The 14,452-nt window shown below is 39.8% G+C and overlaps 2 protein-coding genes across 5 annotated transcripts in view; one reads left to right on the top strand and one right to left on the bottom strand.

Moving 5' to 3' along the window:
• map3k4 (mitogen-activated protein kinase kinase kinase 4) overlaps nucleotides 1-10,206 on the top strand; it is a 28,983-nt gene extending 18,777 nt beyond the window's left edge. For 2 of the 3 annotated variants that reach the window (XM_088421429.1, XM_088421427.1), the window contains exons 12-27: nucleotides 595-756; nucleotides 935-1,068; nucleotides 2,624-2,702; nucleotides 2,799-2,877; nucleotides 3,311-3,404; nucleotides 3,655-3,777; nucleotides 6,299-6,399; nucleotides 6,471-6,551; nucleotides 6,841-7,032; nucleotides 7,990-8,060; nucleotides 8,274-8,390; nucleotides 8,483-8,642; nucleotides 8,710-8,832; nucleotides 9,116-9,222; nucleotides 9,421-9,600; nucleotides 9,919-10,206. In XM_088421429.1, coding sequence (XP_088277555.1) covers nucleotides 595-756; nucleotides 935-1,068; nucleotides 2,624-2,702; nucleotides 2,799-2,877; nucleotides 3,311-3,404; nucleotides 3,655-3,777; nucleotides 6,299-6,399; nucleotides 6,471-6,551; nucleotides 6,841-7,032; nucleotides 7,990-8,060; nucleotides 8,274-8,390; nucleotides 8,483-8,642; nucleotides 8,710-8,832; nucleotides 9,116-9,222; nucleotides 9,421-9,600; nucleotides 9,919-9,939 — 1,824 coding nt within the window. In that variant the 3' untranslated portion in view covers nucleotides 9,940-10,206. The remainder of the gene's footprint in view (nucleotides 1-594; nucleotides 757-934; nucleotides 1,069-2,623; nucleotides 2,703-2,798; nucleotides 2,878-3,310; nucleotides 3,405-3,654; nucleotides 3,778-6,298; nucleotides 6,400-6,470; nucleotides 6,552-6,840; nucleotides 7,033-7,989; nucleotides 8,061-8,273; nucleotides 8,391-8,482; nucleotides 8,643-8,709; nucleotides 8,833-9,115; nucleotides 9,223-9,420; nucleotides 9,601-9,918) is intronic. The other variant, XM_088421428.1, reaches the window with a different exon arrangement.
• Nucleotides 10,207-10,859: 653 nt separating this feature from the next.
• Nucleotides 10,860-14,452, bottom strand: part of LOC148420341 (transcription factor 7-like 1-D) — a 4,323-nt gene continuing 730 nt past the window's right edge. The window contains exons 2-8 of one of the 2 annotated variants that reach the window (XM_088421424.1): nucleotides 14,126-14,452; nucleotides 12,518-12,583; nucleotides 12,159-12,220; nucleotides 11,732-11,779; nucleotides 11,501-11,660; nucleotides 11,306-11,413; nucleotides 10,860-11,240 (exon numbers count right to left, since the gene is read on the bottom strand). The exon at nucleotides 14,126-14,452 is cut by the window's right edge and continues 10 nt beyond it. In XM_088421424.1, the coding sequence (XP_088277550.1) occupies nucleotides 11,199-11,240; nucleotides 11,306-11,413; nucleotides 11,501-11,660; nucleotides 11,732-11,779; nucleotides 12,159-12,220; nucleotides 12,518-12,583; nucleotides 14,126-14,440 (801 nt within the window). In that variant the 5' untranslated portion in view covers nucleotides 14,441-14,452 and the 3' untranslated portion in view covers nucleotides 10,860-11,198. The remainder of the gene's footprint in view (nucleotides 11,241-11,305; nucleotides 11,414-11,500; nucleotides 11,661-11,731; nucleotides 11,780-12,158; nucleotides 12,221-12,517; nucleotides 12,584-14,125) is intronic. The other variant, XM_088421425.1, reaches the window with a different exon arrangement.

Here is a 14,452-nt window from a genome sequence, read left to right as displayed (position 1 = left end):
AGGGTTAAGACAGAATTAACCATCTTCATCCTTCATCCTGGAAAAAGAAACATAATTCCATTCAACTGCAGGCAACCAGGACATCGGGATTTCATGACACCATGCGTTAGTCTTCACAGAAAACGTAGTCTTCCTTCAGTCAAAACACTACCGCTTTTTTCCAGATGGTGCCACAATAATCAACGAAAACCACTTAAATGCTTTTTAATGCCTTGACAGGAACAGTTCGTTCTGCTTTTTCAACCGGAACAGGAAACAACCTATTGCCAAATGGAGGCCTTTATTTTGTTCAGTTTTATACAGATGCCCGTTGTTGTCAGTAAATTTTACCTGAGATGAGCGGGGAAAAAAGAAGATAATGTTACTCTTCTGGAGTTGCTGAATAAAATATGCCTACAGACAGTCGGTTAAATCAGACACAGGATGGCAAAGCACTCTGTTTGAAGTCTTATTTTCCTCCCCAAAATGTATATAATTGGAAAAAATCGAGAGCCAGTGTCATATTTCATTTTGGAAAAAAAATCCACTTTTTTAATGTAATTATTATTTCATGCAATTAATTTCTCTCCTTTTTTCAATTCTGCGTTACCTCAGGACGAAGCCCTGCAGCTCTGCATTAAGATCAGTTCAGCCATCGACCGAGTGGAGTACATGTTCACTTCCGAATTTGAGGCCGAGGTGGAGGAGTCCGAATTATCCACTTTGCAGCAGTACTATAGAGAGGCCATGATCCAAGGCTACAATTTTGCCTTTGAGGTAATAACAAGGTTGTTGTAATACAGGGGTGCGTAAAAATAAATAGACATAGGTGATTGGAATGTTACAGTTGATGAAATTATTGTACTTTCATATTAACCCATTGATGAATGTTTTTGTGTATTCTCATTAGTTTATGCAATAGTTGATGTTGAATAAAAATGATTGTTGTCCACAGTACCACAAGGAGGTGGTGCGCCTCATGTCAGGGGAGTACCGGCAGAGGATAGGCGAGCGCTACATATACTTTGCTCGCAAGTGGATGAACTATGTCCTGACTAAGTGCGAGAGTGGCAGGGGCACCAAACCCAGGTAAGGCTCCGACTGGTGTGACGTCATTCCTCGTGTACTGCCCTTTCTGGTCACATAGGTCACCCTGCTTTTGTGTGCCTTTCAGCAACCACTGACGACTATCTGTGTTGCTTGATATCTTTTGGCATTCACAACAAACATGCAATCCACTTATGAAATAACTGCCCTACTTGTACATGTAGCTCAAGTATCACTGTCTCACTTGAACTTTACACATTTCCAACTCACCAGCAACCCTTATAAACCAATCACTTGTCCTGCTGTGTGGCCTGTTTGTAATTTTAAGCGGCAAGTGTAATTATCTAATGAGGGCTAATCAAATAGCTGATACAAAAATGTGCTTTTCCAAATACTGTTCACTAGACTAGTCTACGCCGATCTGATCGACTTGATTATGATTGGCCGATATTTGGCATTTTATGCAAAATGACGCCACTGAATGTTTCACTAATCACATTACTCACACTAAGCTAGGGTTATTGCGAAAGACTCGGTTGATGTCATACATACAGTATTTCATGCTTCAGAGATTTTTAGGATAAGGAAGCAATTATATTGACCTACTAGACTCAACTGATTTTGTGTTTTCCAAGAAATGGTCTCATTGTGTAATGTCTGCCTGCACTCACGCAAATGCAGTACCAATATCGTTAACTTATTGTGAACCATATGTTTTATGAATGTTTTGAAGCGCAGTATTACATATATTTGCATTAGTGTAACTCTACATATTCTAGAGGTATTGAAATGTTTGCTGTAGCACCCGATTATTTATTTGCAGTATTTACTTGATGTTCTAAAGTCATTTCATTACAATATAGTAAATTAATGACAGTAACTTGTTGCATCCATTATTTGGATCAAGGTTTTGAACTTTGTCTTGAATCCCTTTTTTTGATTGTTGGTTGTTTTACCTGTCCATTCCTGTCAGTTTTAGATGTTGCTAAGATTGTGAAATGCTTTATTTCACAATGTTTGCAAAAAAAAAAAAATATATATATATATATATATATATATATATATATATATATATATATATATATATATATATATATATATATATATATATATTGTGAGGAGATCAGTTATTTTTTTATCTCACAGCCTCAAATATCTTGATTGTGCAAAGTCTACTGAACAGTCATCCTCAGTTTATTTTGGCTCTGACAGAGAGGCTCCATTTTCACAATGTTTTTTTTATTATTGTACTATAAGTGTGTTTTGTACTATTATGGCAAGCAAGATTAACATATCAAAGCCTGCCAGAATCAACAATGCGGGCCACCTACTTTGTTTTACAAAAATGGTTCCGCTTTAAGAAAATTATTTGTTGGATTTTGTCAATTTTTTCCCTATGATCCAAAGATTTTTTTTTTTTTTTTTTTACACCAGAACCACTTTGTAGTTAACCATGACAGCTTGTATGCCACCATTTAAACTGCCAAAAAGGCCGGCTTTAGGATTGCCTTGAATGACTGAGATGCTCGTTCCAATATGTGAGGACAGCCTCAGGACAAAAGCAAAGCAATTTAAATTGTGCCACTTATTTCCACAGGTGGGCCACTCAAGGCTTTGACTTTCTTCAAGCTATTGAACCTGCCTTCATATCAGCATTACCAGAGGAAGACTTCCTGGTAAAAAAAAAAAAAAAAGGGGGGGGGGGGGCATGCTTTAGCTTCGGCCAGCGTGAAATGATGTTTCTGGTTTGACTTTTGCCTTTCTCCCTGCAGAATTTACAAGCGCTTATGAACGAATGCATCGGACATGTGATTGGCAAACCTCATAGCCCAGTCACTGGCCTGTACATTGGTGAGATAAGGAAAATAACCCAGTGGTGTTAGTTTTTACGTTCTCTAATGTACTGTGACGCAGAGAGGACCGCCATATGCGTTTAAAAAAAAATGCACTGATAGACGGTGTGCACAGACATTTAGAAGCACATATTCCAAGCTCACAAGACAAGCACATACAATTTGCTTTATTTAATACATATAATAATGATATCACAAAAATGCTCATTTGAATTTGCATGATGATTTGTTTTTATTTTATTTTTTTGCATTTTAGTTGGCTGCATTTAAAATGCAGTTCTAGTCGTTAATTTGGCTTTGGAAGCTGCAGTTGAGCATGAATGGGACTATGAAAGCCCTTCACACATGAGCTCCTCTCATTCATTTCCAAATACAGGTCCCTTTTCCGGGATTCCTACGTCATTCAAATTTGCATTTGTTTGTATTTCCAGCACCCAGAAATAGCCCTCGGCCCGTTAAAGTCCCTCGCTGTCACAGCGACCCACCAAATCCAAATCTTTTCATCCCCAACGCTGAAGGGTTCAGGTTGGTGATTCGTCAGTTCTTCAAGAATATAGTGTTTGTCTTTCCTTCATTGCTTTGCTGCTTCTGGCTCCCTTTGCTTCTAATGCCTACTAATGGAGGAAGTGTGTGTGCTCACGTAAGTGCGTGAGAGTGTGTTTGTTCCAACCGCCCTGCCACATATCCACACTCAATCAATCTGGTGTGCATCTGACCCGAGACAACTGTCTCCTCGGAGGCAGAGTTCTTCAGTGTGTCTGTTTCTACTACTCAGCTCTCGAAGTCTCCCCTGCGACCTCCGCAATCAGCTTTTCCCCAACGGCCCTCGCCCCATCCCACAGGGCCCGGGGGAACACGGACATGCCAAAGTGCCAGGCAGCACCCCCGGTGACATCAGGTAGCCCCTCTCCCCTGGTTACCCTCGAGAAAGAAAGCGAAAGGCCAAGACATCCTCGATTGAAATTGACTCCGAATACCACTTTGTGTTTAGATACATTGAAACGACTGACACGTTCTAATATGCAAGCAAGCATCACAAAGGCATTGGAAGAAAAAAAAAAATTCTAAGGAAAATGTTAAAATAAAGCTGTTTATATTTTGTCTATGATTAGATAAACTATTTGTCATGTGCAATTATTACCTTTCAAAATACATTTTTCTACATGCTGTCAACTGAAAATGACGTCACCTGAGCTTAAGGCTTGGGTCACGACAAATTATGGCTCACTTGTTGGTCAGGTGACGTTCATAAGCTGACCTGCGATCGATTGCTGGTTACCTTGAGCCCTCGGCACATTTGATGTCATTTTCAGTCGGCAGCAAGTGAAAAAAAATGTGGTTTCAAATGTATTAATTGAATGTGAAAAATAATTCCATCATCAAATCAGTCCCAAACACCTAACTGAGTGTTTGCGTGTGTGTGTGTGTGTGTGTGTATGTTTTTTTTAAGAGAACAGACATTCAATTCCATTTGTATTTTTTCAAGTATTTTCAAGTTTAGGCTAAATGAGTGTCTAAAAATGGCTAGTAAAAAATAGTTAATTATAGATACAATTTCAACACTTTACTGCTAAAAATGCCTAAATAAGTGAACTATGCCTTAAATGACAGCTAAGCAGTAAACTTGTAAACATGTTAACACATTCTACCACGTTTGCAAAAATCTTGATTTGGTGATTAAGCTCATTTTAAATGTTTGACTTTTTTTTATAACAAATTAATCAATTTCATTTTTTGCCCCTCCCTAAACAAAACGTTAATCGACTTAAGCGTTAATAATGTAATAAAGGGTTTCTTGAAGGTAAACTGCACAATATATAAAATCATGCAGAAGTCTCATCCAGTACAAAGATATTTTGTTTTTTTTCGCAGCACCTTTTAACTTTGTGTTTTGTTTTATACACTGATCCCATAATCTGTCCAAATCAGGTTTTCACGCGGCACTTTGCAAGAATGGAAGCAAATGCCTGATGCATTTTGTGTGAGAATGGAAAGAATGTGCTCTGACATGCTGCTTTTTAGCGCTTCGATGCAAATCTCTTGCTTTTGACCCTGCCGACGCACCGCCAATTACACTTATGCCTCTGCTGTTATTCTACTGATTTCATGCTGAACACTCGGTTGAGTCACATGAAGGACAGCATGGAAGCACCTGCGTTCATGTTAAATGGATTTAGCGTCTATGCTTGACTCAGTATTCATTTACTGCATACTTTAAGTTTAAAGGATGTATATATTCATTGTTGGATAAGAAAATCCCCAAAAGTACAGTGAACCCCCGTTTGTTGACGATGTGTCATCCATAGTAGATGAAAACTTGTCCTCGAGAGACCCCACATTTTTTAAGGATCGTTTTTGACCCCTTCCACATGCTTTAAACACATTTTGTTGAACCCATTAAAACAGGTTTCATTGACTCCGGCGCTCTTCGCCAATAGCGTCTGATTTTACTCTTAACGTTAACAAATCAACTTGCTTAATATCACTGAGAGACTGAAAAGAAGATCCGCAATTCTCTAAAGATTCAAAGTGGATTTGTTTTATTTGCTCACTTGAAGTTCAGTGGACTAACTTACAAAACAAAGAATTATACAGGGGGAATAAAAAGTACTTATGTGTTCATATTTTGTAATATTTTTCTAGTTTTTTTGTGTATGGGAATTACATTGGGTTTTTTTTTCTTCAAGAAGCTGAGCATGTTCTTTTGGAGGCTTTCAGATTTCTAACAAAACAATTGATCGAGTAGAAAACAAGAACAGATTTGATTGTCATACATCATGAAACATACACAAAAGAATAAATACTACAAAGTATGTAAACATAAGTATTTTCAATTAGGCAATTACTTTTCAATCACCGTGTACATCGTATATTTAAACACAATGAATGCTCAACTCAGCCAGTTGTTTTTTTTTTTTCAATAAAGCTCATAAAAGCTCTCGACAGGCTAACAGAATTGGGTACAGATGCAACTTAAAATCCTTAAACCTGTATTATTTTTTTTTTATATTTATATCCAGCTTATAAAGCAACTGTTTCTCCAACACTTATGCATACAATAATCCTAATCGACATAATACTGTGTATATTCTCCTCTCTGAGAAAGACTACTACCACAGTCAGTAGGAATAAGTTGGAGTCTTTCCGTATCTTTTCTTTTTGCTCTTAATTGAAGCAGATTTTTCTCAGCAGACCTCATGGCTGCTTGCCATTTTGCAGCACAACATGATACTACATTAAAGGCATGTAACTTTAACTTGCTTGCCCATATTCTGTAAAATCCCATCAACAATTACTTTGAAATCTGTGATTTTGTAAGAACGGGAACAATGAACTGCGATACAGCGGGGGTTCACTGTATGCCAAATTTTCTCACCTTTACATTGTTGTTAAATAATGTCTGCTGTGTGATCCTACAGGGGATCAAGTTTCCATGAGAACGATCGCCTGTCGTCCGTTGCCGCTGAATTGAATTTCAAGTCCCTAAGCCGCCATTCAAGCCCTACAGAGGACAGAGAAGGTAGGCATGCTTATAGCTTGACACTGCTGCTTTATTCTTTAACTATCCAACTCCACACTGTTATCCAACAGAACCTTCTTATCCAAAGGGAGATTCTAATAGCGCCATGCGCAGGAGCTGGGAGCTCCGCACTTTCATCAGCCAATCCAAAGGTGAATTGATCTGCTTGTATAAACCAGTGTTTCTTGCAAATTCACTCACAGACTCAAGATTGTGAGTGGAAGGTGGCCTGCAAGTTCCCCGTTCACAGCTGTCAACTTGATATCACTTACCAGTGGAGTTCTGCTCTCTTTACAAAAATACCAAAAGACTCCACCCATAGGCATTGTTGGACCACACTTTGCACTAGACTTAAACTTGGCGTGAAAATAGGGCCCACAGATTCACCAGTATCCAACACATCAGGTCTTTTTAAGAATATCCTTTTTTCCTGGTCAACAGACTCGGCGGCTCGGCAGAGCCCAATGGAGGCTGTCCGACGCTCCATCCGTAAGTTTGAGGAGAAGCGCTATTCCATTATGAAGCAGCGTAACATCATCGGCCAAGTGTGTCACACGCCCAAGTCCTATGACAACGTGATGCACGTCGGACTCAGGAAGGTCACCTTCAAGTGGCAGAGGGGAAACAAGATTGGTAAGGATGGTGCTTCTTTACGGTGTTAATAAGCAGTTACAGTGTTAATAAGCCATAGGGCAAAAATCTACAGCGCCTTTACATTTTTTTTTTTCAACAAACAACCAATGAAGTCATCTCTATTGCCATATTACATTGTATACTTGATGGGATATGAAAATAAAGGCTATGAAGCATACAATGGTCATGTTTAAACTTGCAAATTTAACATGTGGTCATAAGCATTGGCTATGAACCATAACTGCCACTCAAGTGTGACACAAACATGATACATACAGTTCACGTATACTGTACTGTAGATTACCATAATAAGAAGTTAAACTTAAATGGCTTTACCACTTCAGCATACCCACCTTTTCCATGTTGCATGAAACAAATGGTTGATATGAAAACATTTGGTGGAATGGACATCTGAAACACTCAATTCCATAAACATATACAACCATAACTAACCCTATCACATATGCTAATATTTAAAGAGAACTATTGTAACTGCTTATTGGGCGTAATGTTATCTTATTTGAAAAAGTAACTGCATGCGTTAAGAGAAGCTAAAGCTCACTGGATGAATAGCCTTTATTTATTTTCAAACCTTCTCTCTCAAGCACATCCGTTTCAAATGCTTAATATAATTTTTAAGCTCCTGTAGAGCTTGCTAAAAAGCTCATAATTTGAATCAGGTGTGTTGGGAGAGAAAACAGGAAAACATGCTGGATACTGGCCCTCAAGGACCGGAGTTTGACACTATGCTCCAAAGGTTGACACACAACACCCAGTAACAACCTGAGAACAGTTTTTTTTTTTAATTCATGAAAAAGCCTGGAAGTAATATTTTCTCAGTAGTAACTACTGTATTATGAATGTGATGTCATAGTGCTGAGCGCCAACTACCAGCAACAATCCCTTTTGTCGTCCAGCTCTGATTATAATACATGTCTGATATGTTGATGTCAACAGGTGAAGGCCAGTATGGCAAAGTGTACACCTGCATCAATGTGGACACAGGAGAACTCATGGCCATGAAAGAGGTTCGTAACCTAGCAATTGCTGCTGAAACCTCGCTGACACACAACACAAGAGTGTCATTTTTATTCTTAGAGTGGTTTGGCAATTGGGCAGTTAAACCACACATAACAAGATAAATAACGTGATGCCATGCATGCTGAATGTGAGTGGCGGAGAACATAGAGTAAAAGAGAGGAAATGACACTGTTTCATTTTTCGTTTCGATCTGTCCTCAGATCAGATTTCAGCCAAATGATCACAAAACGATCAAGGAGACGGCAGACGAGCTCAAAATCTTTGAAGGCATTAAGCACCCAAACCTGGTGCGATACTTTGGCGTGGAACTCCACAGGGTGAGGCTTTGTCTTTGGTTGTCCCTCACCAACTCCTCCTCTCTGTTACTGTTTAGCTAGCTAAAGCTTATTTTGGTGTTCATCTTCTTCAGGAGGAGATGTACATCTTCATGGAGTACTGCGACGAAGGCACTCTAGAAGAGGTGTCCAGACTGGGTCTGCAGGAGCACGTCATCAGACTCTACAGTAAACAAATCACCACCGCCATCAACGTCCTCCATGAACACGGAATTGTCCACAGAGACATCAAGGGTCAGGGTCCAAAAACTCTTTCGTGCACCTTTCTGGTTTATTCTCCTAACGATGGAACTCTCACCAGGAGCCAACATCTTTCTGACGTCTTCTGGCCTCATTAAACTTGGGGACTTTGGGTGTTCTGTTAAACTAAGAAACAATACCCAGACCATGCCGGGTGAGGTCAATAGCACCCTTGGGACAGCCGGTAAGACCACCTGATGCAGTAAATACTAATGCAAATCATAAAATATTTGCCTTTCATCTCACGAAAGGTCACCTTGTATGATTATAAGGAGCTGCTAACTGCTATTGTTAGAACTTATAAGCACCTCAGTACAGTTCTCTGCAAACCATGATACCTTCCTATCAATCTAAATTTAGCATCGTCTTATTGCAGTTTTTTTAGGTTCTCTTCTCCAAATATATTTCTGACAAATGCTGTAGTCTCCAGTCAAACCTGTTTTTCTCTCCCCCCTCACCTCAACCAGCTTACATGGCACCCGAGGTCATCACCAGAGCAAAAGGGGAAGGTCATGGCCGAGCGGCAGATATCTGGAGTTTAGGTTGTGTCCTCATTGAAATGGTCACAGGAAAGGTGAAAACAAATCAACATTGATTGTATGACGTATTATTGCTTTCACTTACTCTTCGCCACAAGAGGGCGTAGTTGTGTTTCATTAAATTTGTGTAAGGCTATCAAGCAGGTGACATAATTTGGGCATTCATGAATTACGCATCTAATTCCTTTCACCTTTTTTTTTCACCTCTTTTTTTTTTTCTACTTTATGTGCAGAGGCCGTGGCATGAGTATGAGCACAACTTTCAGATCATGTACAAAGTGGGCATGGGCCATAAACCGCCCATCCCCGAGAAGCTGAGCACAGAAGGCAAGGACTTCCTGGGACACTGTCTGGAGAGCGAACCCAAGCGACGGTGGACAGCGAGCACGCTGCTCGACCACGCCTTTGTCAAGGTCACTGGGCCTCAGTGTTATATAAATTCCATAGTTCCTCAAATAGTTATCCAGATGGCTTGCAAATACCACACCCCAAATTGACACAATTGCTCAACATTGCTATTGAATCTAAAGCAATTCTAATGTATGCTGATAAGAGAAACACGTCAAAATTTGACATGCTTTTTAAAGAGAAATTTGTACAGTTTTTCTCTTATTCATCGCCCGTATTTTCAAATGGCTCTTGCATCTAAAAAAAAAAGAGATTCTTCTCTCGAACTATCACGGACTAATAATACGCAATGTTTAACAATCTCTGTCTCCTATCTGCTTCAGGTGTGCACGGATGAAGAGTGATGGCATGGGTGACTTTTGGACTTTCCAGCACACACACTGTTGACCACACAACTGTGGAAGAGCTCACGTTTTGGATCTAGGCACATTCAGTTAAACTGAGGAACGTAAATCCCTATCTCATATTTGACATTAAGTGTATATAATGTAAGAATAGCATCTGCGTTCATTCTTGTAAAAACAATATTGTAAAGTTTACGGTAATTATTGTTCTCATTGGCAAAGCGACCTCTGAAAAGGTATTGAGAGCATTTTTAAGCAAATCGGTAGGGTTGGGGGGGGGGGGGGGGGGGGTTAGAAAACCTTATGGCACTTTTGAACTGTTTACCCAAGCGGACAGTTAATTGCATAGAGGAGGGAAGAATCTCATTTCAGTCGACCTTTGAGAGAGGGGAAAAAGGTTTTGCTGAATGTAAGGAACTGCAGCTTTTATGTCATACCATCCAGATATTCGTATTAATTTATCACTTGCCAAGTGTCAGCAATGGGAAGGATTTTGTTTTATTTTTTGATTTTCCTGAGGCTTAATTGTCAAGTCAATGGCGAAATGCTGCTCATATGACCCGGTGCAGCCCAGATGAAGAAAACGTGGCCTGTCCCCGCTCTCTGCTGCTCAACACAAATGGTCCTCTGCTGCTTAGTGTTTGCTATGTACAAACAATATTAATAAACCATTTTTTAAGAGGCTTGCGTATTGTGTCGATTACGGATGTCAAAAGAGTATGAGTCGTTTGTGGAGAATCCCTATAAGACCCTGCACCTTAAATGCATTGTGTCAAATGTCGACAAGGGGAACCATTAGAAGCTAACTTGGTAGTGGGAGCTTCAAAAAAAAAAAAAAAAAAAATCCCAAATTGTCAAAAATAATCAGTATGATGCTGTCCAATGGTTTTTAAGATAATGTCAGACATTTCAGTCAGTAGTTTTCATAAACGTAAATATTTATTCATGGAATTGTGGACAGATTAGCTAAAATCTTTTTCACTTTCTTTGGAAATGATTCGCTCACACACAATAGTGGCGACAGTACAAGACATCGGTGATGAAGCATTGCACACAAATGTGACACAAAAAATGTCCTTTTTTTATCTCATAATAATGAGGTTTAATAAGTCCCTGTTTTAAATTAATAAACTTGCTGAGAACTTTCCATCTCAGTGGATATCTTTTCAATAAAACTTCAAGTGACTTGTGACAAAGTCAAAACTCTAGAACATGTCAAGTGACCGTAGGAACCTCAGCAGCTTGTTGGGAGGATTTTCTTAGGGAGCCACTCTGCTCCTCTGCTTTCTCCTTTTTCGGCCCTGAAAACACAATAACACTCCACTGCGTGCCAGCTCCTGGACATGTCTATGGTGGCTGGACTTACGTAATTATCTGTGCAGGACCAGTTGGGGTGCAGCTGGGTATGGAGGCGTTTTTCGGCATCGGCAAGCTGGTAATACTTCTCTTGGTCCTTGTCTGTCAGCGATTTCCACTGTGGATATGTTGTCAACACAAACCATTCAACATTTTGTAAGATAGGTTCTGTGTAACAAAGCGTGAGGGTGGCGCGTGAACTCACCATGTGACCCAAAACTTTATTGGCCACAGCGCTATCGCGGATGTTCAACTGGGCCATAACGGTCTCCCTCTGCTCCTTCCGGAATATCATGAATGCATTAGGTGGCTTTTTAATGTACACCTTATCCTCATCCTCCTGGCTTTCACGTTTCCTTTTCCTACTAACAAAAGAAAAAAAAAATCACTACTTAACAAATCATATTCACACTTTGATTTGTGCATTTACACCTACTTGGATGTTGAGACCTTTCTTGTAGGGGAGATTGGATCCGTAAGGCTCCTTTAGCAATAAAGACACAAAGCAGTGTGTTCATGAGGTCAACCATGTGTTATGGTATGCACACAAGCAAGTTCATCTCAGTAAATTAGATTACTTACAGTATGTACTAAAAAGTCAATCTGATATAAATTCATAAAAATCTGTCCATAGGCTTGATTCCAAACAAATGTCTAATTCGATTCATCCATTTTGAATGACTGAAGCTTCCATTGAGCTTACTCTTACCAAGTCAGATTGGTTGGGGCCTGTCCCAAATGACTGTAGGTGGGGGGCGAATGGTGTACACCCCAGAATAGTCTCCAGCCAATAACAAATAAATGATACCTTTCATGCAACATTTCTACTTATTTGACTTGCACCAGTGAATGATGTTACTTACGGCATTTCAGCAGGAGTCAACTTAGCGCCCTCTGGCAGTATCATCAAGGATTCTTCATGGAACTGATGGAACGTATAAAAAAAAGCAACAATGATACTGCATTTCCATGATTTCCATCGCGTATAAACATTTTACAACTACAGTAAAATCATCTGATACATCACTAGAAATTTTGCTCATACATGGTCATCAGTGATGCTTAAAAAGTTCAAAAAGTGTCTAATCTGAGAATCAAACTGAAAAATGTGTCCCTCTTGATGTTCAAAAGCTGACTTCCCCCAGCACAACTTGATGCGACATGTCTACACCTTGTCAGTGTTTTGTGTGTGTGTGTGTGTGTGTGGGGGGGGGGTTCTTACCGGAGGAGTAGGAGCATGAGGCTGATTAACAGACCACTCATAGGGTGGGTGTTGGTAGTTCATATACTGTGGAGAGAGTGGAGAAGTACACTTTACATTTTAAACATACCGTTATATATTTCTCCATAAACACAGTTATTTGAGAAATTATATGATTACATATGCTAATTTGCTCACAAAGTAATGGATTCCTTTAAATACTTTTTATTGTCCTTTGATTATGTGACATTATCATTCAAAACAAAACAGACGCTAGAAAACGTAGTGTGTTCCATAGTATGAATTTGCTCCCTAGAACATAACTCATTAGAAAAACTGAGTTGTTTGGACTCACAGCAAAAACTTTCTCTGTCACTAGCTTTTGTACACACCCTCTAAAGGCATTTGACTCGCTCCACTTGACAGAACCTGTGAACCTTTAACCCCAGGGATAAATATTGACCCAACTCTGGCTTTTAGATATTTTTGATGAGTGATATCAAAGGAAAAGTATACCAAAAAAAAAAATCCACTAGGCAGCTAAAATATTGCATGGATTGTCAAAACATTTTGACTTTCAATATGCCGTCCTGCCAGTCGTTCTAAATGATTGCAAACAGGAGGTCGAGAGGTACATCCTGCAGATGTCAAATTTAGCCCATATTGGGCTCATTTACTGCCATTAAAAATTGGGAAAAAGTGTCATTTTTGGACACATTGAACCGATGTTTTATCATGCATTTCCTCCAATTTTTGCATCAACTCTTTCCATTAAATTCCTTAACAGGGTGCAAAAAAAAAATTGGGGGCTCTAGTGGACAACTTAATCTTGCTATGCATTGTAGGACTTTTGAAAAAAGGCTTCGATCCAAGAACTAAATGTTGCAGGAAAGTTTTTATTTTGCTGTAGGGAAGTGTTTTATTTCATGCAACACATAACATAGCTCCACATTCCCGTCTGCAAAATCTGCAGCATTGAATCGCTGTTAACTTTTGTTTTTTTCTTACAAGAGGGCTTTAAAGTAAAAACATATATTGGACAATGTTGTGACCCTTTCAAAGTCAGCCCAAGTTGGGTGATAATAAGGCCGGGTGAGTGAAAACCCCCCAGACACAAAGGGGTTAAAGTTGTTTAGCTGGCCCTACGTAGGTTTGGCTAGGTCGAGGCCTTGAGCCCCTTAATCTTATTGAGGCCCAGCCAGTATGCTTAGGATCATTGACAGACTACCGGAGCCATACATGACCAGTTTTTGGGATTCTTGCTGAGAAAAACAGCTTTCATCTACTGAATGTTGTCTTGAACCATTTGCTAAACGGTTTTGCTGGCCTGTACATGTACTTCACTCAACAAGATGAGACTTGCATAGACTGGGTGACTATTGGTAATTTGTACGCGTCTTGCACTTTGTAATTTCCTTACCAAGCTTATTTTAAAACCCATTTAGCATTATGCAGGTCTGTTTCGTACAACAGCCTTCAACAGATCTTTAGCTTTGCAATGATTCGGATTCCATGCACTTACAAACAACCATCACCCATATAAAAACACACACTCAGAAAATATTCATAAAAGTAGGGAACCAAATAATTCACGTTGTCACTGAAAGTGTTGTCAGGGCAAAAACGTACCTGCTTGGTGACATCGCCAACCGGCCCAATGTTCAGGTGAGCTGGCTGCATGTAACCTAGATGAAGCGGAGCTCTGTAGTTCATGTTCATTAGATGGTCTCCCCGGATGAAACAGTCACCTGCACCTGCATAGTGACTTTCTGTAAACATGGGGAGGTTGTCGAGCGGCATGTCGCTGAGGTCGTTGGGTGTTGGAGGCGGTGGGGGACGAGTATTGCACAGGTAGCCTATCTCCTCCAAAGGCTGGTCGATCGGAGCAAGGAGATCGTACCATTTTATCTCGTCCACACAACCTCCCTTTGGCACCGGGTCCATTTTTGTGCAAAA

The sequence above is a fragment of the Hippichthys cyanospilos genome, chromosome 8, assembly GCF_059441005.1.
Source record: "Hippichthys cyanospilos isolate Australia breed blue-spotted pipefish chromosome 8, RoL_Hcya_1.0, whole genome shotgun sequence".
Lineage (NCBI taxonomy): Eukaryota > Metazoa > Chordata > Actinopteri > Syngnathiformes > Syngnathidae > Hippichthys > Hippichthys cyanospilos.
The sequence above is the reverse complement of the archived record's forward strand: the minus strand, read 5'-3'. Positions and strand labels throughout refer to the sequence as shown.